Source organism: Ammospiza caudacuta, chromosome Z (assembly GCF_027887145.1).
Source record: "Ammospiza caudacuta isolate bAmmCau1 chromosome Z, bAmmCau1.pri, whole genome shotgun sequence".
NCBI classification, from domain to species: Eukaryota; Metazoa; Chordata; class Aves; order Passeriformes; family Passerellidae; genus Ammospiza; species Ammospiza caudacuta.
In genome coordinates this window covers 59059115-59086353 of record NC_080632.1, presented here as the reverse complement: position 1 = coordinate 59086353, position 27239 = coordinate 59059115, and the positions used below count along the sequence as shown (strand labels likewise).

Here is a 27239-nt window from a genome sequence, read left to right as displayed (position 1 = left end):
GAATATGCATTGAAGTTGCACCGTGATCTTAACAAGGATTTTAAAAACACTTAAAAAATATACCTCCTTTACGGCCAACTCGACTATCCATAAATTTCTCTATAGTTTCAAATTCATCTTCTTCAGGTTGTGGAACGTCTTCTCCACAAACTTCTAGCAAATCATCAGAATCTGTCTTGGTTTCTTCAGCTTCCTTGTAACTAATGTTGACTGTCGCCTGACGACGAGATCCCCTCTTATCATAATCATCATCATCCTCCTCCTCCTCATCATCCTCTGAAGAATCAAGTTGCCTCTTTTTTGGTCCTGCATTTTTCTTCCCACTTTTTGGCTTAATTCTTCAAGACAATAATGTATGACACAAAAATGACGTTTCAATGGAGGCAACAATTAATTTTCTGCATTGTTTTCTGAATACAAGTATTTAATGAATGTTCAATTACTCTCATTTAAAGCAGACAGGAAAAAGTAGTCACTAGAAAGCATAAATATATTGTCATATTATGTATATTAAAAAAAAACCCTTTTCCAGTAAGTACTACCATTTTCAGTCGAATGCATAGTAGTAGTAAATACTCAGTTGGTTTTTAGAAATAGTTTAGAACAGAGCATTCAAATGCCCAACTTCTTACCTGGTTGGAGGTTTACGGCTTTTGACCTTGTTTTTCGGCTCATAGTCAGATTCACTCTCCTCACAGCTGCTTTTCTCTCTGTCTTCCTCTGACTCAGAATCTGAACCTGTTCCCGACATTGACCCTGATCCTGACATTTGCCAGTCTTCACTGTACATGATGAAAGACAAAACAGTAATTTCATATTGTTACATTTTTTAGAACAGTTATTCACCCATGAGGGATCTGCTGTTATTTCAAGACTCTTCACAGAAATAAAAATCTTGTAACAGTTATTTCAATTGATGAGACAGAAATTTATCCTCAGTGAATACTAGGTAAGTTAAAAAATGTCCAATGGCATCAAAAGGATTTGGACTAAGAGGAAGATTTAAAATCTAAAAAAACAACAAAAATCTGGATTTCCATATAAATTTCAGCATGAAGAAATGAGTGAACAAGACATTAAGAAAACAAGTCTACCTGGTAAGATACATTTCATCAGAAGTTAGACATGTTCAAAACATAAAGTTCTATCATACTGTATTCTGCAGAGTCTCATATTTCTCATATTGTCTAATGCCTGCAGTCTCTGCGGCCCATGTGAAGAATCGGCAACTTTGGCACGAGAAATGAAAAATAACAGAGGCAGATTTGAGAAATGCAGAAAAACCTGAAAACCTGAACTGCAACAACTAGTGAGTGGCACTGGCTCCCAAAACCTTCCACTAAACTCTCAAATCAGCGCTTCACAGCCAGGCCAGGTACTATGAGTAAGACACTTGTGACTGACTGTCCTAGGTTACAATATAAAGATGTATTCTATTCCCATCTTCAAGAGCTGCTGAAACCAGGAGGGGTATTGTTTTTTCCTCATCTCCTGTTGATGGGCCCAACAACGCCTTGCCACATGACTCAGAGATAACTCCCTCCAGAGGCCATTTCTATTTAATGGGTAATCAAGAACCCACTGCATAACTCAGAATGATATCAGCCCATCGTGAGATGCTCCACCCAAGGGGGAGGAGCTAAGCATCACCACCCAGATATAATCTGGGCTTTGGGACAGAACTGGCAGCCCTTACCTGTTTCCAGAGGACAAGAGCTTCCAGATCTTTTTCACAGGATCACCACTTCAACAAGACCATTTTATCTAGACTGTTACCACCACCCTAACTAGCAGGGTGTCAGGTTGTATTCTGACTCTGTCAATGGTTTTCTTCTTTTGTACTATTGCATGTATTTGGTTTTTGTTGTGTTGTGTCTGTTTAAGTTGGAGTGTACTGTTTCCCCCTTTCTTGTAATGGCTCTGCCCTGGTTCTCTCCTCCCTCCCTTGTGCTGCCAGTTATCCCAACTCCTCCCCAGTTGCCATGGCAACCAATGTATCCTATCTCAAATCCCTCCCCAGTGTCCTGTCCATCACTCAGCACTCCCACCTTTCTCTCCAGAAACTTCCAGCTAGAGCGTCAAGTGATTGGTTCAGGGACTGGGGCCCCACCCTCAAGTTATCCCCATTGGTGCTTTCCCTAAGTCAATCTTTTGTATCTCACTCCTCCCTGAAATTCTATTTGCCCGAGGACTGACCCCTCCCCTGTCTCCTTTCCCCCTTATAAGCTCTTGTAACCTCTCTGAAATTGTCTTTGGGTGTTGGTTCCCCTGGGACTCAATAAACCTGGATTCACCACAGCTGGAGTCCGCTCTCTTCCTCTGCTGATTATAGCTGCAAGCCACGTCCTTCAACAAGGCTATCATTGCTGTGTCATAGCATAGGGCGATTGCCTTAGGTGCTGTCCTGGATCACTGAAATCAGGATAGTGCCCCCATACTGCTAGCTGTGCTGGATTGCTAGCAGGGATGTCCAAGAAGGACAATCCTTCTCTAGCTGGCCGCTTCAGGTTTTATTACCTTTTCCTAATAAACTGTATTTCTGACTTGGAGTCTCTCACTGGTTTTGCTTTCAACCCAGAACTCTGAGTAGCAGGATTCCCTGGTTTCTGCTTAACTGAAATTTTTTAGTTCGTGACGGGAAAGATGATGTACAGAATCTTGAATCAATTTTGACTTCATGCAGGAAAATTCAATCTTAATACCTTAAATAACAACTTAATAGAGTTAACTTGTTGTTAAACTGCAACAAAGTTAAACTCAACAAAGTATTTTAGAAATAAAAGCACTGATGAATGTTTTCAAACATATTGCAGACTCATACTGAGAAAGTAGTGCGATAGAGATGCTCATTTGACAGTTCATTTTAAAATTACAAAATTAGAAATGAAAGATCAAGATAAATTAAGAAGAGAAGCATTTTAAGAGTGAGGAAATGAAACATAAGCATCTGTCTCTATGATAAAAAATGTGTGCTATTACTTAGGAAAATAGCTTACTCTTTATGTGTTTTTTTCTTGGTTTCACTGGATGAGTCATCTGCTGAATCTTCACTACTTGAGGAGTCCTGCAGAGGAAGAAAATAAACCAAAGCCAAAGGACATAAACCAAAGACAACTCATTTTTACAAAAACAATTATGTAAAAAATCTTCTAACAAGTAGATTTTGAAACGATATATCAGTTTCCACCCTCTTCATGCCTTCCAAATTAGCTGTTTGAATCCTGGTATTGTTTTTGTACTTACCCATCTATGAATACACTATGCCAATACTGCTCTGGAGAACACCACATAAAACTCCCAGCTTAAAAAATCAACATTGTGCCCACATAAAAACAGTCATGGTGTAAGCTGCCCCACATTACTCAAGATGGCATCTCTATAAAAATCCTAATGAAATCTCCTACCCTCAAGAGCTTTTTCACCTTTCATATCCGTTCACATTAAAACACCAGTTTAAGAAAATTTTGAGAATAACATATTCCTTCTTTCTTTACAATAAAAGTAAAAACAAGAACCCTCTAAAGCTAGGTTTTCTTAAGACCAGTCTCATTGTCTTAAACTTAGTTTAGAATAACTTTTATCCTGAAAAGCATCTTTCTTCAAGATAGTGCTTAACAGGTGTAAAGTAAAATTTTAATGATACATGATTAAGTTTTCTGTTTAAAAGATGAGCTCCTAAATCAGAAAAAAGCAGAAATTCAACCAAATGTGTGTGACTACAGTACAAAGTCTTTCTAATACAGGACAAAAAGACAGCTTTACAAATAAATTACATTTCATGGTTCAGATTACTGTTCTTAAAAGATATTCCTACTGCAAAAAGTCAGTATTTCTTTAGCCTATGATTTAGGTTTTGAAATACCTGGAATACAGGTCTCATACTTAAAATATAAGAATTCTTCTGTGGTAACTACTACTAGACTTGTAAAAATTAGTTTTCTACTTCATACAGAATTTCTTAAGACTCTAGCAGACATCTTTTCCAAAAACACATTGAAAAAACAATTTAGCATTTTATTTGTCTTTACAATAAACTCAAGAAGCCAGAAATACAGTGTAAGTCAGCACTGTGTGGCTTGAAAATTTTGTCTAGACAACACAGAAAAGCTACGTAAAAAAAGCACAGAATAGCACTGCTATAATTTTGGGACAACTCACTTGGAAACAAGTAACCAGAGGTATCTTTACTTTTCTGCATAAAAATGTCAGTTATTTAAATGTTAATTTTATAGACTAACCCCAGGCTTCTATGCCCACTCAGAGAATATATATATTTGCTCAATGTAATTTTATTGCAATGTGTACATTTTTAAAATTACATTAATCACCTCTTCTGAAACACTGTCTGATGAGGCTGCCTTTTGTTGTTGCTGCTTCTTGAGTACTCCTGATCTTTGCACGGCAAGTATACTTGGACTAGACTTCCAAAACTAAACAGGAATAGACATGCAAGAGTCAGTTAAACATACTGAAAATCTCCAGTTTACCACATATTTACTTTTCCTAAGTAGCATCTTAATTTTATCAATTTAAACATTTCACTACAAAACAATTCACTACAAAACACTTAACATTAACTAACAATATCAGACAGCTTTTTAAAGTCGTAAGATTTCTACAAAACAGAATGTTATATGCTAATCACTAGGATGATTACTGAAACATGTTTAACCATAGTTGTGTAGGTAATTGTTAAAGCAAAACTTCATAAAGTACATTTTTAAATTCACACAGATAAATTCTTTCAGATTGTTTAACTGCTATGATTTTGTTTCATACAGTAATAGTTAAACATATGGGAAAAAAATTTAACAGAGAATCCTTAACTGTCTTCAGTTCTTGGTGTGATTCATCCATAACTACCTTCATAAATACAGTATACCACTCCATAAACATGGGAGAGTGCATGTAATTCTGGCCCACTGGATTGAAGAGATTTCTCAACATCACTTTTTTCCTGCTCTTAGCAGACTTATTGATAAAGAAAAGCCTGAAATTTCTAAACAATTATTTATACATACAATGAAACCAAGCATTTGAGAAACAATGTAAAAACAGAATTCAGGAACAACAGTATATGTTATCTTTCTCTTACATAAGTTCCAGTAAATAAGCACATGCTTCTGTATGATGAAATTTAGGTAGCCTTTTAACTGAAAATACTTACAAATAAGAGAATTTTAAAAGTACAAATTTAAACACTTATATGAGAAACCTGCCCAATGTTTAAGGCAGCAAAGTACATGCTTTCACTAACCCAATCAAGTTAAAAATCTAATTAAGAACATTTCATTACCTCTTTTTTTTTTAATGAGCACTGCTCTTTAAAATAATTTAAAAATATTTTTTACTATTCCCTTTCCACTTTTTTAGTATTTCCTTTGCCATTTCCTTGACAAAGAATTCATTTATATATCTTGTTTACCTCAGATCCGTCAACTTTTGTTTGTTTAGACTGAATTTGTTTCTTCTCTCTAGATGTGTCAGACTCTGATTCTGACCGAGTCCCTGACTCTGAACCAGAGTCAGAGTCACTGCTGCCTGACTGGCTGCTGCTTCCGTCACTACTGCTTCCAGAACTTGAACCAGATCCAGAAGCTGATGCTGACCCAGAATCATCATCTGATCGGCTGCAATGACAAGTTAGTAGGATATTACACAAGTGCCAAAGTAACAGGATTAAAAGAAAAAATAAGACACCTTAGCTTTACCTATAACTCAACTGCTAAGTCAGACCAGACTACATAAGCAGAGTTGAAAAATGCTAAAAATAAACAGGGAATAAGAATTTAAAGTGTAATTAGATACTTTATGTGACGCCAAAATAAAGATAAAGCAAAACCATTCTAATTATTACAGCAGTGTCATACAGGGAAATTAAAAGTGGTAGAAATGCTTTGTAGCCATACAAACAAGCTTCACTCCCTTCAAAATCCCTGCCTTTAGGGCCATCAAATGCCATACTAGCTAATGGTTTAGACTACTTCACAAAAGACTATCCAATATTGTTTTCAATAAAGCCGTGCTAGTCCTTAAAACAAAACAGAAAGCTACACAGACCATGGTCTTCTGTTAAAAGAGCAGCACAAACTTTCCCCACACAGGCAACTCTGAATTTATCAGAGGTGGTAAGACTTGTGCCAAAGCACTTTCTTTGGCATACATTTGAGCTGTCTAAATTACTTCATCTGTATATTCATCTTACACCACATTTAACATAATTAGAACACGCATTAATTAAAGATACTTCTTTTATAATTTTAGCATTTGTTTTTCACTGAGTAGATGAGTTTGAAACTTTAGTAAAATTCCTTACTAGATTAATACTACATTTCAAAGATATCATGAGAAAGAAACAGCGCATGGCAAAATTATTTCAAATTATGTACACACTGACACAAATGCTTAAAAACCAGAGTACACATGAAGCTGGAACTGAAAATGTTAAAGCCAAAACCGTATCAAAGCCCATCTGGTCTCTGCCAGCACAATTCATCTGGCTGACAATCAGCTGGAGGTGAGGTGAGGGAGAGGGAAGATTGATCATTTGCCCCAGAATATACTTAACTGACTATTTTACAACTGTAGAACAAAGCAAAATCACTCGTCTGCTTTTGCTGCAACCAGTAAAACTGTGCCAGAAAAGAAGAAATGAAGCTATTCATTAACAGATCCCTGCAGAATGCACCTCCATCAGCCATCTGCAACCAGCAACCAGGAAAATAAAGAGGGGCAAAGTAAACACAGTGAAGCTTCCTTGCTCTGAAGGGCAAGATGTGGAGAAACATGTTGCTACATGCCAGAGAGACTACAAAAGGCATTTACTAACTGTAAATGAAGATATATAGAAGAAAACTCAGCATGGAGAGACACAAATAAATACCGGACAAAGTTCTAGTCATAAAAAGCTAACAAAAGTATGTAAATCCTACAGAACCTTGAAGGAGGGGAAAGGAATCAAGTACCTTCATGCAGGACAAGGCTTGCTTGAAGAGGACATTAATAACATGGATTCCCGAATCAAAAACTTATGCAAAACACTAAGCCATATGGATGGTAATTAAGTTAGCTTTCCATATAGCAGGAAAATTGTTCACACATACTAATACAGTGCTAACCATAGGTTTAACTGCATACACAGACAGAGGCAACCAAGACAAAGTGCCTGCTTTCTAAGGTAGCATGGGGAAACTAACACTGGAATAAAACATCTTCGTCAACTTCCTAACACTGTAAGAAACATCTAAACCACATACAGAAGAGAATGGTGGAGAGATAAAAGAAAATGCAAAAAAAAATTCCAGTTTACTCAGATAAGTAAGCCAGAATTACAGAATCATCAAGATTGGAAGAGACTTTTCAAGAACATCCAGTGAACCCAGCACTATCACTCTAACTCCTAAACCACACCACCCAGCACCAGACCAAATGCCTCTTGGACATCTCCAAGGATAAACAATTGATGGGAAATTTTAAGTTGTTTTATGTTCTTCCCAGAAATTGAGTGTAGGTTTAAAACCAAAGAGGACTGAAATAGGGAAATTAAAACTGTAGTGGGTAATGCTATTTGCTGTAGAGTTCAATGCAAAAAAAACAGCTAATACCAGATTTTATTATTTACTAAGAGATCAGCTACCTATCATCTAAGGTCTCTGTTAAACAATAGCAACATGTCAACGTGTGGATTTTGATGTAGATCATACAGTATTCGAAGACAAGAACATGGGCTCCTTATCTTGCCAGCTAGCTCTCATCGAAGCTCTGAGTCTGGTAATGAATTTCCATTAGGCTTACAAGAAGGACAAGCAATGTAAGAGCTATTCCATAATCCTTATTTCTCAAAATAAATTGGCCTGATTTGGATAAAAGCAGCCTAACAGAACTCACATCACAACACATAGTAACATCTGACAAAGAGTAAAAATCTTAATTCAACCACATTACTAATAAATGCAAGACAAGAAAACAAACCTACACGTGGAAGTAAAAGAAATGGGGAGAGAAATTACAAGAAAATTATAAGAAATTACAAGAAGAAAAAAGCAAATAATAAAGTTCACCACAACTGATTTAGAGCTTCCCTAACGATACCATGCATGAAGGACAATGTAGGATCCCTACCAGAGATTAACATATGGTACACAGAACAGCAAAAAATAGTCAAATGAAATCCAAACACTATAGCACCAATAATAACTTACTAGGCTTTCTTATGCCACAGCATCAAATAAGAACAAGGAAAGGGGAAAAGACAAACTGAGTAGCCTGAAATAATTTTACAACCAGGGTAACAGCAACAACTTGCTGAAATATTTATCAAAGCTTAGTAATCCATGACAGTTTACATACATGCATAAAACATTTGAAATTAACTCACAAAAAGCACTACAGATGTTCAAACACACAAGGCTACTCCATGTTGGGAAGAGCCTACTTCAACTATAATCATCCAAATTAATGCAGTTGCGTGAAACTTGTATGAATTACAAGTTCTGCCTGTGCACCACATAGTCCCAGATATCTTCACAGAACTACAGCATGTATTAAGAAAATTGGGTAAGAATAACAAATAGGTTTTCACTTCTACAGTTGACTTGCCTGTTGACTTCTTCCTGATTTGACTTACCACGGAACAAGTAACTGACAGGCTCTCTTGAGGGCTACCAAAGCAATGTTTCTTTTATCATGTACTGTCATACACTCTTTCAGCCTGAAACCTATAGGCACAAACTTACAAAGATAGCCCTATAAGTCAGAAACCTAAAGCTCTTGTTTGCAAAGGAGATAGAAAGTCGAATAATATATAAGCTCTGCATAACAACAAATTGCAGATCTTTAAGACAGTATAGACAAGCAGCACGGCATGAGATAGAACATTACAAATCCCCGACAGCTGCAACTTCAAAGAACTTTCCTCCACAGAAATATGAAGGATTTGAAGCAACAGTAACAGAGATGCGGCACATAAGGCAAAAAACACATCTACAGGAAGAACTACAGGTTTAGGGCTCAGTTTTCAGTGTGCAAAATATTTTCAATATTAGAGAGAAAATTTTTCTTTCTATAAGTCAAAGACCCAAAAAAGATCATGTTTATGCCAAGATCAAAATTTTATACTCTTCTGGATGCATACTGTCCTTTTGCTTTTCCTGTACTTAAAAAAAATAAAGTATTTGTCTAGCACTTTTAATGATAATATTTTGTGTAACACAGCAGTTTAAAGAAAACATTTTTGTAGAAACACAACAACAACAAAACCTCTATTGTCTAACAGGACTAGGTATATTCAATTTCTGTTTGAATAGATAATTTTTCAGTCCAAGAATTAGTTATTAATTAGCTATAAAGTTCTGTATCTGCAAGACAGACAGAAAGAATAGTTGATTATCAACTGGGGTTTTTTTATTTCTTCACATATCTCACGCAAAGCAGTTTTAGACTGATATCAGATTCAACTAACAATCCACTTTTGATATAACGAAGCACCTTATTTGTTTTTTACAAAACACCTGTAAAAAAGCAGCAGCAATGAAGTAAAAGCACAGACCTATGTAACTTTTTCTAACAATGAACAAATCCACCAAAATGTGCACAGACTTATCTGGGACAAAGGGAAAAGAGTTATGTAAAGAGGAGAATAAAGAAACACGTTTCCCCTTACAACAAATGGAAAAGTTAAATATATCCATGGCATTTTCTAGCCATATCTCTTAAACAGTGTCCATAATGAAAAAATGGGGCAGTAAAAATTAAGTCTTACTGAAAACCCAATGCAGCAGCAGTTTTCCATTTCAACTTCCATTAGGCATAGATACTAGCAGTTACTGTATCATATCAATTTAACACAGAGAGACCAATGATTTCTAGCACTTTGCCTCTGCAGACGTAACATCACTGGGACATTATCTGTACTTCTACTTTTGTTTCACATGTAGAACAAAACAATGAGTCGTTGCTTCACATTATCGCATGAGCCAGACTGACCCTGCCTCAGGACTTAGCTGAGAAACTATCTCTTAAAGACAGCCTTCCTAGTGATAAGGACAATCCATACCTCAAACTGATGTGAGGAATGCCAGGATTTACCTAAAGGCTTTATCATGCTCCAAGGAGCCAGCCTTGGAGCTGCAGTATTTGCCCTAAGGTGTTTTATGAATGAGAAACAGCTTCCCCTTCTCCCAGCCTCACCACACTTCACTGATGAGTGAAAACTGGCACATGAAGACAGTGGTTATCAAAGAGGAGTGCACATAAGCAGACAAGACAATCAGTGGGGGTACATAAAGAATACATTGGAACTGATATTAAGATTTAATTTTTATTTAAAACAAACAAACAAAGCAAAAAACCCCACCCAAACCTATGAAATGCAAGAAGGAAAGGACAGCAAGGGACAAAAAGGAAGGAAGGGGAGGCAAGGAGACCCCCAAACCACAAACTAAACTCTACAAATATTCAACTATTTAATAAATGATTTGATGTTGGAATGTTGGGGGACACAAGACAGATAATGGACTTTGGACCTGGTTAACATAAGAGATTTGATTACAAGATGCCTCGGCAAAAGCGAATGGAACTTTGAAAATTAGACCTAGATTGCAAGAAGACTAAATCAGACACATTTATCAGAAAAAAAATCCCATTAAACTCTGCAAGCAAGAGATGTTATATGCTTAAGGTTGTGTATGTGATTTTAACTTAATCATTGTAACACACATTACTAGTCTCTCTGAAATAGCATATAAGCGTTTGTATCCAACAATAAAATTGGATATTGATCAACGAATCAGTCTTCCCAGTCTCTCTCCATCGCCAACAGTTTGACACCTGTAAGCTCACTCAGCCCGTATGTCTGTCTGATGGCCCGGTGTCACATAAGGCAGTTGAGGGGCCCTGGAGTAAGTATCTGCTCCACAACCCAGGGGTGACAGTGGCACAATCACTCCATTCCTTCTGTGTGCAAGTGAGAGAGACCTGTGCGCAGCTTATCTCTGCCCTATGAGGTGGACTCCTGGATAGTATTACTTAGTTTTAACCAAATTAACCCTTACAGAATGGAGTAGTTTAAAAAGAGTCCTGTAAGGAAACAATGGACTCAAAGTACTGTGAGTGCATGTGAAAAGAAAATGGCAGCACTACACTTCTATTACATACAAGCTCTTAATAAGCCACACTCCCAAGGTAACAAACAATGACAATTAATGACATCTGACAAGAATTTGGATTAAAGAAAATTTCAGTTATCAAGACTATTCAAAATACTGCTTACCATTGTTAACAATTACTCGTACCCTAAATGTGTATCATATCTTGAGATATTAGCCAATGGTAGCACGAAACCATCACAATTAACAAGACACCTGAAAACTAACCATCCAAAACACAAAGACAAACCTTCATTTTTTCCAGCAATGTTTCAAGTAATGCAATAATAGCAAATCTTGTACTTTAAAAAATGTCCCTTTTTTTAATGATAAATTAAAGTAGCAGCCTACTCTGAGGTTTTCTTACCTAAGAGCAAGGGGGAAAAAACCATCATGCCAACTGAGAATTGATTTTTTGTGACTTAAAAATAGGTAAAATACTGCATGGAAAACTACAGTGACAAACTGAAGCTCATTTCTTTGACAGCAAATGCTATTCAAAGACACATAGAAAACATTGCTGAAGATTTGAAAAAGCAAGTACTAGAACAAATCATCCATTTCAGAAGATTTGCTCTACAATTGGATGAAAGTACAGATGTTTCTAACATGTCTCAAATTTAGGAATTTCAATAATGAGGTACATTAAAAATTACTTTTCCTAAGCCACTAAAGGAAAAGCATTAGAGAAGTTACTTTATCAACAGTAAACTACTTCTTTAATTAAAAAAAGTAAAAAAAAGTTTTATGAAAAAACTATGCAAATATATCTGGGAATGTGTGGTTGCTTTGACTGGAATAAAAAACAGAGTCTAGTAAGGGTGGTAAGAGACTGCAGTACAAAATAAATTCATCCACTCCATCAACAACCGGCAAGCTACTGCAGCAAAGAATCTGGAGCCAGAAGAATGTAGGAAGTCACTGATGTTCTTAATTTTAAGAAAATAAGTCTATTAAATAGTAAAATATTTACCATATTTTGTAACAAGATAGGAAAGAAACTATTTATGCCATAAGAGGTTTAACTACTAAGAAGCACTGTCGACAAGGAATATTTGTTTGTTTTAGAAAGAAGAGTGCTTCAAATATACTGACCATTTCTGTGGAAATAATTTTTTACCAGTAGTATGCTACCTAGCAGATATTTTTGAAAATAATAAACAGACTTTATATATCCCTTCCAAGTGAAGGTGACATTTTAACAGTTAAAAAGCAGGTGCTTTTCAAAAGAAACTCATGCCATAGAGATAGCATTTTGAAAACAGATGTTTGGAAAGGTTTCCATCATTATATGATCATATTACTAAAACCAATGCATGTTCCCTAAAAAAGCTATTATATTTATACACATTAAAAGCTGGGGGATAAAAATTTCCAGCCTTTATGAAAATCTTCCAAGAAGTTTCAGTGGGTTTTGAACCCATTTCTTAAAAACATGAAAACTGCAACCCCTTCAGATTAACACGCATGAAATGACTGTACAGGGTACTTGGAAATTTACTAGACAAAATATAATAAAAACCTTCACATAATTAGCTGATGGGATTGAAAAAAATAGTACTACAACTTAGTAAGTGCAGTAGACAATGCACTTCTTCCATATGAAGCCATGTATCTCTGCTGGGTATCTTCTTAGATGTACTAATCACTAAAATAAGGTAACAAAATAAACTTAATGAGGAACCATACCTTCAAGACACTGTGTCACAAAATGCTAAACCAAGATATTACTAAACAAGAATATTCTTAATATTTTTATTAAGTGCTAAAATAGTTATTTTACCAATAAAAATCTAATATTTTCAAATATTAAATCTTTATCTCATAATTTTAAATTTTCTAATTCTTGTATATGTTTTATAAAGGTAGATTTTAGTACAAGTATTACTACATTTATATACTTCATAAATAAAATATATATACATTGAGATGCATGCTGAAATATTGCCAGGAGTGCACAAACAACAATTTTGGAGACCACTGCACCAAGGCATTAAACAAAAAAGGTAAAGGAGAGATGTCCTCCTTCACCCAGAGAAGGAGCAAGCCTTGGTTATTAAAAACAAACATCAGTCTGTAGTCCATTTTGCAAAATTAACTATGACACTCTTCCACATGAGCAGTAATTCAGATTAAATCCTAGTATGCTAGATGCTAAACTTAAGAGTAGAAATGGAATTACTTAAAAAGAGGGATATACATTTACACACATGGATTCAAAGTGAGCATTTACATCTGTCATCTCCTCATAGTAAAAGGGGAACACAGAAACGAGAAACAGAACTGTAAAGCTTCTCTTTAACTGCTCCTGCCTTTACTCTGAGTTACAGAAATATTTACACAATTCATACTGGGAACAGTATGCCCTGCCACACTTTGAAAACACATTCAGTCCTCACCAATACATTCATCTATTGGTGAGGATATATAAAAACAACTTTTTCTGACACTGATATTTTTGCCCTCTCCAATGTCCCCTATGGTGTCAAAGAGAAGACAGAGCTTTTCAAAGCTACTTCTGTTCTCATAAACATCCTTAAGCATCTATGAAAATGTGGAAGAAACAAGCAGGAACAATCAAGCAGTATTTCTTGAGACTGCTGTCCTGAAACCAAGGCATAAACCAGTGGAAATCAACATAGAATCTAGGAAAAAACACTATACCAATTTCAAATGAAAAAGGCATCTTTGGTATTATTCAATTTTAGCACATCTACTACATGGTGTAACACCTCTCCTTTCTATGTGACACCTCTCCATTCCTGCACATGGAACTGCAGATGTGACTGATAAAACAGGCAACAGCACAGAGAACTCAAACTACACTGCAGTGTCTAGCAGCATCACTGCAAATTTAGAGCCCATTTACCAGTTTTTGAAATGTAATTGTTTCAGTTTCTGAAAGTCATAGGAAAACACATACAGAAGTTTCAGACAGATTTTTAGTAGCTTAGCTGACATTTTCTTCATCTGCTGAAATGCTCAAAACAAGTATCCTGCCACACAGCCATTAGTTTAGCTGCCACAGTCTTAAGTTCAGCTTCATTAGTTGATTCTTTAGAACAAGATGCCCCTGAGAGGATCATACAATGAGAAACTAGGCACTAGGAATACAAATCCTAAAATGGAAAGCTAAACAAGCCACATTCTGGAAGAACTGACAGAAAATTTAGACTCCTGTCTAGGACAGTAACTGATCCAATAACAGCTAATTTAACATCACTGATTTCAAGTGCATTCATTAGACAATGTTACCTTAGCCACCTTCTGTTTCAAGGCTAGTAAATCAGAGTGTAACAATTCAAGCAAACTAAAGCTCAACACACTAAGAAGAAGAGATTACTATCTGCAAAGTCTTTGAAACTTATCTGAGATGACAGTGGACTGTCTCCTTTGATGCTTGGTTGCTGGGTTTTTTAAAAAAAGCTGAAGGAAGAAAAGCATAGGAATTTGAAGAACCCATTCAAAATATGCAGAAGTAATAGATACTAAATGCCAAACTCATAAAATTACAAGTAAGTTTCTATATGCAAATGTTATGTAAATAGTTTTATTTCTTCCAGAAATCTTAACTGTTTAACTTAATTAGAATGCATAAGGCAGATTTATCTTATTCATCACTGCCAGTAAAGAACAGAGGGCACAAGAATATAATGTTCAATCTGCCAAATGTTATTTCCTGTTCTCAGCTATTACAGAGTATGAACTGCATTGAATTTTCCTGGTATGGGCTAATATTCACCAATATTGTATTTCCTGTCCTGCAGACTAATTATTTGCTGCTACTACTGTAAGCAAAGCAACGTTATCAAAATTAAACTGATACCTACCAACTTTCATGAACGTATGAACTACAGTATTTGAAAGATACAAGTCACGCATCTTAAGAGCACAAAGTTGTTCCAGGAATCCTTCACAGGCAGGAGTATCAGTGATTACCAGGGGTCTACTACTTTGTTGTGTAATCTGAGAAACCTTCAACACATAGCTGGATCCAGCAGCAACAAAATGATGTCTTTACTGGAAGCTCCTTAGAGACTACCAGCAAAAAGTATTACATGGAATTTAACAAACAAACAAAACAACCTTTGAAAACCCAAACAAACAAACAGACAAAAAAACCCCCAACCAAACAAAGAAAATAGTTGAAGACAGCTGAGGGACCACATCTGGACAGGTCTGATGTATACACTGCTGGTATCATAACACTTAGTTTGGAGGAACATGAAAAGCTTGCATCAGCTAAAATCCTGAAACTTCTAGAGTAAAGGAATTTAATTTAAAATATGTGGTACAGGTATGTGACATCCAGTTGGGTTACACAAAACACAGGGATAAATTCAGCAAGAGTTACAAAACCAAAGTTAAGATCACATGCAGATCAAGAGCCAGACCATGAATTTTTAATTTTTTCTTTTCGTTAGAAAGGTTTCTAGGAAAAAAATACTTGGGCTTGGATACATGTTCTCTCTGAACTCTTCCAAAAAGAAGGGGAAAGATGCTTTTAACTTGGATTTGGACACCTTATCATAATTTAGTATGCTTAATTTTTTAAGAGATTGTTCCTGATAAAATAAACATTTGTTAATTAAGGAGAAAAATACTGCAAAGAGTTAGCTTTATCCACTAGCTCTTTACAGTTCATGCTACCAACAGTTTTCTTTACCATTCAGGTACTTTCGTTGATCTGAGAATTCCTGTGCAGTAAATATGTATCTAAATATATACAGTTTTATTTACAGGCTCTCTCTTGCTGTATACACTTTTACTAATACCATCTATTGAACTCCTACTAAAAAGAAGTCAGTGCATACAAGTAATTCTGCAAATACGCTTGGTCAATTTCTATTTTAACTCCCACTTAGATTTCAGGAAAACGAGAACCTAAAGTCACAGCTTTAAACAAATCTTCTTTACTTTCTATGGAAGGTATGCATTTATATAGTAAATTGAAGCCTGTTGACCACGTCTTTACTGTTTACTTAATTATGTGATTCACAGATTGTGCAGTCCACAAAACAAATTAAAGCCACTGAAATTCCTCTTATTTTAACATCAACTTTCAAGTGTAAAAACTTGTAGAAGTCTTTGGTGTAAACAGCTGCTTCCTGCTTACTGCAAAAATGGCCAGCTACCTTCCACTCAAGCAACACTGACCACATGCCTTTTTACCTAGGAAAGAAAGATATGCTCAAGTCCTCTACACCTTGTTCTGCAGAAACACATAACAGCAAAGAGATACAAAATCAGATTGTTATTCAAATAGTGCCAACATTTCATTGCTGCAGTCCTTGTTCTACCTGGCACTTGTCTTGCAGTTCAGGTACAACTGCCCTTCCTTGCTGATTAAGCTTTCTTATTGCGATGTAATTTGAATGTATGTATTCATATTGAAGTTTATATGATGAATTGTACTGAATGACGTCAAGAACACTATACTAAGATACTCTGCTTGAGTAAGCTTCTCAGCATATTACTAATAAGTCTGCGTCTACACCCACTTGCTATCCAGATGAATAGTATCTGTGATATTTAACCTTGAGCTACATAAAAACATTATAGAATAGTTATTTCTAGTAAACAAGAAACTGGAAACTACACTCCATTGTGATTACTGGACAGAAACTGGAACACCAAGAAACAAGACTAATTAGCAATGTTTACAACAATTTCCATCATGCTCAGTTCTAGTAGTGATTTAGAGCTTCAGAGGCTGAAATAGCCAAAGAAAGTCCAAATGGTGTGGCCATGCACTTTTCCACCTGTAGCAAAAGAGAACTTCAGGATGAATACCTGCAACCAGGGAAAGTTTTCTAGTGATCTAGCAGACAGATGAATAGATGCAATGCTGGAAAGGTATGAAGCAGTGTGGCAAACTGTTCATTCTTCTCACTTAAGAAAAAACAATCACCTTCATAGCTAGACACGGTGAATAAAGGCAAGCTACAATCCCGTACCACAGTGCACCAAGTCAAAGGTCTATGATCAGTTCCTTCTCCAGCCCTCCTACTGCTGAGAATACTACAAGCTTTCAACAACTTTTTCAAGTCATGGTGTTTCCATAAAATTAATGAAAATTTGAAATGAATGAAAATAAATGAAAGTAATTAAAATAAAACAACACAGGAATGGAACTTGACACCATATACCAAAGGCAAGTGAACTGCTTTACTGCACTTTTGAAGTATCAAATGTGCAAACTGACACAAATTTTCAAAGACTTCTCCTACTTAACACCAATGCTGCAGCTTAGATGATCACTGTACTCATCTTCACCTCTTCTTTTTTCCTGCTAATTCTTGAATTTGATCTTCTTTGCAATTCACTCCCAGCAGCAGTTCTCAATTGCTTTCTTCACTTATTTCATTTCCACCCCTAGCATTCTGAACAGAATGGGATCACTATAAGCTTAGGAAACATATTCTGTTGCCAATTTTTACCTCCATTCTCTAAAATCACACATCCAGATCAGAAGGATAATTACAGAAACAAATCCCAAGTTACAGTAAAGTATGTCTACAGCTGCAGCTTGCTAAGGTACCTCAGGGTGAAAATCATCTCGAGTACTCGAAATCTACACATTAAAGTAAAAAATGCTCAGCTATAAACCAAGGCTAAGTCATATAAAAATATTTTGCATTATTTTAATAACGGAACTAGGTTAGACAGAAGAGAGTTCCATCATTTTAAATGTCAAGTTTTCTTGCTTCACTTATACAAACAGCTTTCTGATAATGAACATGAAAATAAACTTTCCAAGGCCTGCCTGTGAATTAGACTACAAGGTTATCAAGTGACACAAGTCTAGGAAAAAGAGTTGTTTGGATTTTAAAATTTTAAAGTTTTAAGATGTGCTCAGCAGGACATTTAAGAGGAAGAATAAAGTCTCACTATCCAGACAAAAATGAAGTTTTGAGCACTGTGCATCCTCCTGATACTTATTTTTCATTAAATTCATGGGAACTTTATGACATTTAATTTCTTTAGTCTTATGAACTGCTGTGGCTTTTAAGTAACTTTGATATACAGATAGTTATGAGCAATCACAGTTCAGTACAAAATAGCTTCTCCATAGACCTTTAGCAAGGTGGTTTCTTTCAAGCAGTAAGAAAATCCACATGCTAACTTGTCCCAGGTAGGTTCATGTTCCTTAGAAGGTTTTGTTTTGCCTTTTTTTTTAAGCAACAAGCAATATTATTTCCCATAAGAGACTTCATACTTGTTTTTTAACTGTAACATTAACTTTATAAGAAGCAGAAATCTTCAAAAATTACTATGTGTTAAGAGCTTACAAATTATTCACAAATGTGAAAACTTCTGCATATAACCAGAATCTTGACGTAAAAATACACAATAATAAAAGTCTCTTTAGTTTAACTGTTCATAAATTTCCTTCTGATTTGTACCCAGGGTCTCCTAAACAATTCTCTCTTCCCTGTCTTCCCAGTCCATCATACACTGTAGAAGTTTGATGGCCAGCACAGGCTGTCTGATTAGCTGGCAGTTATATGTTGTTCTTGCATTTCTTCTCTTGAGGCAATAATTCAGATCTCTCTCTACCCAGCTGGAAGTTTCATAGTCTGCAGAACGTAGTTTTCTTTATGGCACTCTGACTGAAAGAATTAGCTAACCAGTTGAACAGGCTGTAATCTGACAGGAAGAGGGGCAGAAAAACAGCACAGTCACAAACGACCTCTTAGAGGAGAAGTCTAATGCTCACCTTTTATTGGTAAATTGATTTTTAAACATCTTCTAAACATTTATCATACTTCCAGTTTTAGAAATCTGAACTTTGTAGCACAGGAGGGGCTTTTTGAACTTAGAACTGTTCTAGTAAGTGAACTTAATTCCACACCCTACAAACTGGCTGTCACCCTGCATAAACACAAGGACATTCTAATCCTTCTCCAAACATCTTAACATTCTGCACTTCATAGAAGACTGTAATCTGACATTAGAGAACTGATTTTAGGTACCGTTTTAGTTAAGAACACAGCTGGACAACAGTTCTTTCACTTCCAAAAACAAAGTTAACACTTTGAGCTACACAAGTCTGACAGCTCTGAAGAATGACAGAATCATAAAGTATTTCATATCAAAAACTGACGTGAACCACTGCTTCTTTAATGACACCCTAATTAGGGTTTTATACAACATATATTATGCATGTGTGCCTTGCACTTTATAGAGGATAGCTTTAACACTTTAATCCAATGGTTTTGAATTTGTTTTTTCAGGCACTTTTTTTCCTCAAGAGAGATACTAAGCTGCTGGATGCTGACATGGCTTTAATGCTTCTTCAGCTTTATTATGTAAGACGTATACATGATCACTCCCATTCTTAGCTGAAATTATGTGAATGTAATAAGCAGATTAAGCACCTGTAGGAAAGCAAAGCCAGTCTTCCTAACGATGATCTGCCTTCTAACCACATTTCAGCATTCAGTTCAAATATAAATTAGTTTTAGCAAATAAAATGTAAGAAAATACATAGCCAAGGATAAGTGAAATAAACAAGTGCTTACCTTGACTCTCCACTACTGTTTCCTACACTTTCTTCATCACTGTGCCCATTCATTGTAAATATTAAAAAGTTCAAAAAAATAAATAGAAGTCCACTCAAGGTACAAGGTGGATATCAGGAATCCACTTCTTGTTACTCTGTATGTTTTCCAGACACTGTACGGGTTTGCTTTAGTGGTGTCAGCAGGTATTCAAGATTTCTCCCAAAACACCTAAAACAGGAAAGGAAAACATTAACACAATTTTAAAGTATGTTTGCAATTAAAGATATACCAAAAATAAATTTTTTTCCCCACTAACAGTGAAAGGGGCATGTTTGACATCATGTCTGTAACTCAAAAAAAGCTTTTTTTTTGTGCGTGTGTTACCTGTTCATGGTTGATCATTTTATCACTATTTCCTTTTCTGAGGAAAAAAAAAATTCCTGCTATCTGTGAAAACAAGAAAAAATAATGCCAGATAACAGGTCTTCACACTAATTATTTTTTAAAAACTGGAACATGTAAATAAAATACACAAAATGCAGGGGGAAAATTGTTTTGCTTTTTGTCTAGTGCATTTCTTTTTGCCATTATGCTTCTTTATGCAACTTTTCATGGATGGTCCTATAAAGATGGAAATTTCTGCTGAACTACTAGCTCCAGAATAAGAAAAATTACAGAAATTACATTTTCATTAGTACTGTGGGCTGAGAACAATTTACTGCCTATCTGCACTATACGTCGTGTCTTAACTTTGGGCATAGTATTGAATGCAGGACAAAACAGACCTAAATATTAAAGAAAAAATGCCTACTGAATGAGGTAGGTAAATATTAATGTTCTGCTAAGATCTTCTTAGTAAAATGTATTTCATACACAAAACATAGTGCAAGTATTTCCAAGAACACACGTAATGCGACCCACTTACAGCTGTGGGCAGGAGCAGGAAGGTAAAAGACTGTACATGAGCTTCCACAAAATCAAATTAGCAAGATCCCAGAGATGGAATGACCATTATTCCGTATACATTAGTCTCCTAGGCCTGATTACTACGCAGTCAGTATTCGATGCAGCCAGAGAAAGTTTAGGCTCACGGTAAATAGGCCGCAAGTACAAGCTCAGTGATAATCAGATCAACTCGCGCCCTCATGGACTTAGTGGTGTGAAGGCGATTAGGGTCTTGCCTGCCCCGGGGTGCTCCCCAAGAACAAGCTACAGCCCAAACCCCAGCCCATCAAGGCGGTGGGGAGGGAACTCTCGCCCTGGGGCGGACACTGCCCTCCGCTGACACCACCGGGCCGCTCCGGACCGCGAACAATGGCGATGAGGAACGGCAGCGAGATCGGAAGGAAACCCGCAGCCACAGCGGGGCCGCGAAGAACAACTGGGGACCCCGCGGGGAAGTCGGGGGGCGCCGGGAGATCCCGCGACGGCACGAACCGCCGCGCCTTGGGCACCCAGGAAACATCGTGCGCGGCGGCAAAACTTTCCCCCCGCCGCCTGCTCTCTGCTCCGGGCCGATCCGATCTCGACCCTCATCCTCCACCGCCCGCGCCGCTCTCTCGCTGCCCGCCCACAGGGAGCGCGGGCAGCGCCGCCCGCTCGCACCGCAATCGGCGCGGCCTGCACGGGCGCCGCTCTCTGGCAGCGCTTCCAAGGCCATCGCCGCCGCCCTCCACGATCGCTTCCCCCGGCGCCCCCCACAGCCCGGAGCGGAGCCGCTCTCGGGCCGCCCGGGTGGCTTCGCAGTGGCTCCCCCCGCAGGAGCGCGCGGGAGCACCTCGGCCACACTGCCCACCTCGGTCCCGCAGAATCCCTTCCTCTTCTCCACAGAGAACAGGCAGAGAACCCGAGGAGCCAGCCTGGCGCCGGGCATCGACGCCCCTCGAGACCGGCAGCGGGCCCGCATTTCCTCCACACCGTCCGCCCCCCTCTGGCTTTCATCTCCCGGCCGGCGAAGGGAGCCATGGCGGCCTTTGCCTACCTGCAGTGCGTGGGGCCCCACCGGCCCAACCCACCCCGGGACCCCCAAGGCCCGAGGCCTCGATGTGCCCCGCGGGGCGTACTGCCGCTCGTACCGCAGTCCCGGGTCGCGGGCGGCTCCCGCGGCCGCGGCCGGGCCTGAGCGGCCGCCGCTGCTCTTGCTGGCTCCGCGCTGCCCGCGCCGCGGGCTCGCTCGCTCTATCGCTCAAACAATGGGGTCAGGACCACGCTGGGAGGGGCGCAGGGAGAACCGGGGTGGGCGCAGCTCTGCTCCGCCGCCGACTCCTAAGTCCTGGCGACCGCCGCCATCACGCCGTCGCTCCGTTCAGCCTCCCCCTCCCGCAGTCGGATGGAAACCCCGGGCGTGATGTCAGCCCTGCGCCCTGGGACCGACCGGCAGCGGGAGGAGGAGCTTCGGGCGGGGACGGTGAGCAGCAGCCCCGCAGCCCGGCCTCGCACTGCACCAGGGAAGTCGTGCGGTCGCTCTGGGAGCCGGTGGGCTCGCTGCAGCTCCCGCCCGCCATCTGCCCTTACCTCGCTTCTGCCTAGCGCTGGGAATACTCCCATCCCGGTGTGCGGGCACCGGACACTGCCCGAGGAGCGCCATGAGCTGAGCGCCGCGGCCGCAGCCCGCAGCGGGTCGCCTGATACTGCGCTGCGCGGCGCAGGGGTTTTGTTTGCGGTTTTCGGTGTAAAATCACGGCCCGACGACAAATGTAACTGCGTTTCTCACTTCACGTGGTCACAAGGGGTGATGAAGCATGCTTAAAGAGGTTTGGACTGTTCCCAGGCAAGGAGGTGGCCTTACTCCTCGAATCCAACTATCCGCTCCTTGCCAGTGATCAGTATGGTTTAACGAGACGCATGTTCGTTATTGGAAAAAACCGAACAACTCAACCCCGAAAAAAACAACAAAAAAGCAAAAAAGTATTTTGTGTGTCCAAATGTTCCCAGAGTGAGTGGCAAAGGAAAGTAGCAGCTGTGTGAGAGAGTGCTGTAAACAACATAGCACGGCGCTGGAAAGTGGAAGCAGCTTACCTGCCTTCTTCCCCATGAAAGCGCACCTGCGCTGTAAGGCTCTGACATTCTGCAAGAGGATTGTGGGGGCATTGCTGACTGACATCTAGCACCAGACCTTTGAACACCCTGCAAGGGTGAAAGAGGTCAGATCAGCAGGAAAACAGTTCCGTCATCAGTGAAGGAGATCTTGAAGGAAGCTACTCACCCTGTGGGTATATGAGAGGAAGATAGTCACAGCAGCTGTCAAATTAATTCAGGCTTGAAGAGTTGTGTTGGCTGGAACCCACATGTGAGCCACAGTCACTCAGCTGGAGGCCTTAACTCATGGTTACTCTTCCAGGGTGAGCAATGCTGACTGCCTTGGTGCTCACTGATGTGTGGGACAGCTGTTGCACACACCACCCTGCAGCTGAGTTGGTTAGGTTTCTTGGAGCCTACCAAGGAACCTTCAGTGCGCCAAGCATGATGTGGTGTTGGCTGTCACACTTAGTTCCCTGTCTGAGGAGCTGCAGAGGCCAGATGAGGCACATACATTGTCTCAGTTCTCAAGCACCGTATAGGAGATTATGACAAAATCTCAGTGATGGATGGCAGAGAAAAAAATTTTCCCTCTGGAGTTAAAAAAGATGCATTTAGGAATTGTTTGGACAAGAAAACAGCCTGAAAGTTTACAACAAGGGGATAATTATACTATGTTCCTTACTGAAGCACTAAAGTTTGCCTAAGTCATCTTAACAGAGAATATTTTGTGATAGAGTGCTGCAAAGAGGAATGAACTCAAGTTTAAATTGAAGAGTGTCAGAATAAAAATAACTTTTAAATTAAGGTAAATTTAAAAAAAACACTTAACCCCTTCCCATGGGCAGGTGGTTGTTCAGCCATCCCTAGGGGAGCAGCGCATTGTCACCTATCCCACCATCCTTCTTTTCCCCTCAGTTTTATATACTGAGCATGACACCATATGGTCTGACCCTGTGGTCATTTGGGCTCCACTATCCTGGCTTCCACTCCTTGTGCACCTCTAGCCTCCTCACTGGTGGGATGGGATGAGGAGCATGAAAAGCACTGACTCTGCATAACCCCTGCTCAGCAGTAATTAAAACATACTTCTTTTATCAACACTATTTCTAGCACAAATCCAAAACATAGCCCCATTCCAGCTATTGTAAATAAAACTAATTTTATCCCAGCCAAAACTAGCACACCTTCATGTTTGTTGTATTTTACTTAATAATCTTCTTGGCTTTTTCAGTTTTCTTTACCCTAGAAACTCTATGTTTATAGAGTTTCTCAGTTCTGAGCCTTGGAAATCCCTTTTGAAGGTATATTTTTACAATGATTTAAATAACTGGAGTCAGAACTGCTGTGATACCAACCTCATCTGCTACGAGAGCCAAAAAATATCCAGTTAACTGTCTGAACTAGGTCACCACGCAGCTGCACATGCAATGATCCCTGTGCAGTGTAATACTAGCAGCAGTTACTTAGAGTGCTTGAAAATTGCCAAAACATTATCTGGAGATCTTTCTCCACTTCCATGTGAGAAGGACTTTTCTTTTACTTTTCTTTCTTCATTTTGCATCTTTAACCAATTCCTTCTTTCCCAGATGCCATAGCAAAGTATAGATGACATTGCTATCTTAGCAGCATTTTATACTGTAAGTAAAACTGACTTCTGGTACGCACATCTTTCAGTCAGCATCAAGAAAGAAATACACATAATGCACAACATTTTAAGGACAGATGGACAAAGCTTTTTCTCATTACAGAAAGCTACCACCTGTGGAATAAATTATAATTAAATATAAAAAAAAAGAATTAAATTGGTTTTTTGTGAAGCTGTATTGCAAGTTTCTGACACCTCACCAGGGTGTGGGTGAGAATATTTATTGTGCCTAAGGAGTCACTGATTTACCCCACCCCAGCAGTTTGTGAGTTGGATTTTTGCTTATAGACAAGAGATAATCAATGCACTGTACAACACAGCTGCACTGTTATGCATGAACAGAATCACTTTCAATGTCTATGTTTTCAGATTATTTATCTTTCTAACACTGGTAGGGGTTCATGTTTATCACAGCAACTTTTGTTTAAGAAAGGACTTACCACTGTTCTATTCTTAACATTTAGAAGTTCTGGGTAAAGAAGCTTTTTCTTTTTAAAGTACTGAAGCCTTCAATACTGCACCTAGCAGTTTTAGTGAGGCAAGATAGATGCAAGAAATAGCCTTAAGATTTAACTATGCACTAAATTATGTTCTAGTTTCTTTGCTTTTTGTTCTCTTCTTTCTAAACAACTCCTTCACCACACTTAGTACTTCGGTTCTTCTGCTTCTACCCTTCAGGTAGCTCTAAAACATGTCCTGAAGATCTTAAAGACCACAACTTGAGATATAATTTCGTAGCAAAGATTTTCTTTCTCTTGAGTATCTGTTAAATGCAGCAGGTATAGTCTAGTTTGCTTCTTTTCATTTTCATTCATTTTGTATCCCTACTGTTACTCCATTTAATTTTACATTCTCTCTTCTACTAAGAAGCAATTTATGTAAGTAACACAGTCATTATCCTGTGACTTGAGTCTTTCTTGCCTTCTTTCTTGCCTTCTTTGCCTCTCACACTCCTTTTATTTTTACGATACGCAGAATGATGTCCTCACTTGGGCCTAACCAACCAGCCAGCTGCAAAGTGCTAAAGACTAGAGAGATAAGATTTAGAGAAAAACAACAGTGACAAAAACTCCAGTTATTTTATAGAATTAGTTGAAAGAAAAATAAATTGATTCAGAGCATTCTGGTCTAGGGGGAAAAAGCTAGTCTGAATTTTTTTATCAGTTTAGTCTGTGGGCCTCTTTCAGATTACTCTTGTTAGAAATCAGTTTAGTTTAGATCTGCGACTTGCTTAGGTCTTCATAAACAGTTGATCAGAAGTGGTTATTCCAAAAGAATTTGGAATATGCAAAGTCTTGTTAAATTTAAATATCAATTATCTGCCAATACTTAAAGTGCAAGTAGATTTGTCAACTGCAGTGCACAGAAACTGGAATTATGGAAGAAAAAAGAAAGAGTGAGTAGTTAGATATATTGCTTAAGTTTGACCAACTAAGCATAGAGATTTTTTTCATTACTTAATTATAAGTTTCTTACACTATTTGTGCGATTCATAAAAAAATATGCCAGTACATAATTTAAATTATTTTCAATTTAAAAATAACACCTTTGGCTGGTACAAATGTATGCATAAAATTTCTTAACTATATGGATTTAATTAAATAGAACAACAAACTGATCGCTGGACAAGCATGACTACTGCTTCACTTAAAACTGCACATTACAATCAACTAAAGTTTTAACAGATTGCTACCTTGTTTGAACAGAGTATCTGTACACAACTGGACCTCTACAGAAACACTGTATCGCTGCATTGACTGAATATCTTGCTGAAAAGCTGAAACGACTAATATAAACAGGGGCATTTATATGGTTATAATAAGCCTCTAAAGTTAATATGCATCAGGACATCTGGGAAAAGTTCACACTTTTCTTTGAAGTACTGTTTTGTTTGGTCTAATTCACCACAGATTTGTTGGAAGCGTTAATTCTCTCCAAAAACAGCTGCAGGGTGTAGACCATAGATGTCAAATAAGCATTATGTCTATTACTGTTTCCTTCTCAATGTTTAGCTAACAAAAGTATAAACTGAGTGTAAACTGTACTTTTCTTTCTCTTCTTAGATATTAACCTGAACAATCAAAATATGTCAGGTTCTACATGTTGGTAGGTTTAATATGCCATAACTCTCCTTTAGAGATCTGTTATACTATTTCTAGGGCAGACTCTTTTTCAGGGTTTGCAACAGTCATATCCAAGTCTTGTTCATCTGGCACCTTTCTCGCTTTCCTTGTTTGCTTGGTGGTGTATCGTGAACTTGTAGAGATCTCATTCATGATTTGTCTTCCCAAATTCACGTGACTGGCCAGCTGGCCTGGTTTGTAAAGCGTTGATCAGGTACACTTGGCAGGTAGAATATCACAGCAAAAGGCATTATACTGCGCAGGTCTGTTGGAATTTGCACCCATGCTTAATGAGCTCCCATCATAAGGCATTTCTTGTGCTGCAGGCCCTCCTCTGTGACCATGTGTTAGCAGGAACCTGTTTTTCATTTGATTTCATTGTTATGTAGCCTAGTGCATATAATGCCAATTCTTTGTAATGTGTCACTGTAGCCTTAGATTTTCTAATTTTCTGAAGTTAAGAAGCATAAAGTGGTATAACTATATGCTACTATATATAACACTCTATTTATACCTGGAAATTTTATTTGCATGCCTGTTTCACTCACAAGCTTCCGCTGCTCATATTCCAATCTGACAGAGCTTACACTGCAAGTGTTTACAAATGCAGATGTTTGGAGCTTCCTCTCTGCTACAGGAAGGCCAATCTTAGGCATCAGTTCTAGCAAACCAACATATTTTATGCTAGTATATTGGTTACATTTGGCCAAAACCTTGAAAACTATGCCCTTTGTACTGGAGTAATGCAATTCTCTAACTAGACCAACTGAAAAAATGTATTACATTAGACTTAGTGCAA

General features: G+C 38.4%; 1 protein-coding gene across 1 annotated transcript in view; it reads right to left on the bottom strand.

The window, feature by feature from the left end:
* The window catches only part of CHD1 (chromodomain helicase DNA binding protein 1), a 53956-nt gene extending 32128 nt beyond the window's left edge, over nucleotides 1-21828 (bottom strand). The window contains exons 1-7 of the mRNA XM_058824253.1: nucleotides 21633-21828; nucleotides 19670-19879; nucleotides 5426-5630; nucleotides 4329-4430; nucleotides 2997-3064; nucleotides 633-782; nucleotides 64-338 (exon numbers count right to left, since the gene is read on the bottom strand). Of these exons, the coding sequence (XP_058680236.1) occupies nucleotides 64-338; nucleotides 633-782; nucleotides 2997-3064; nucleotides 4329-4430; nucleotides 5426-5630; nucleotides 19670-19722 (853 nt within the window). The 5' untranslated portion in view covers nucleotides 19723-19879; nucleotides 21633-21828. The remainder of the gene's footprint in view (nucleotides 1-63; nucleotides 339-632; nucleotides 783-2996; nucleotides 3065-4328; nucleotides 4431-5425; nucleotides 5631-19669; nucleotides 19880-21632) is intronic.
* Nucleotides 21829-27239: the final 5411 nt, after the last annotated feature.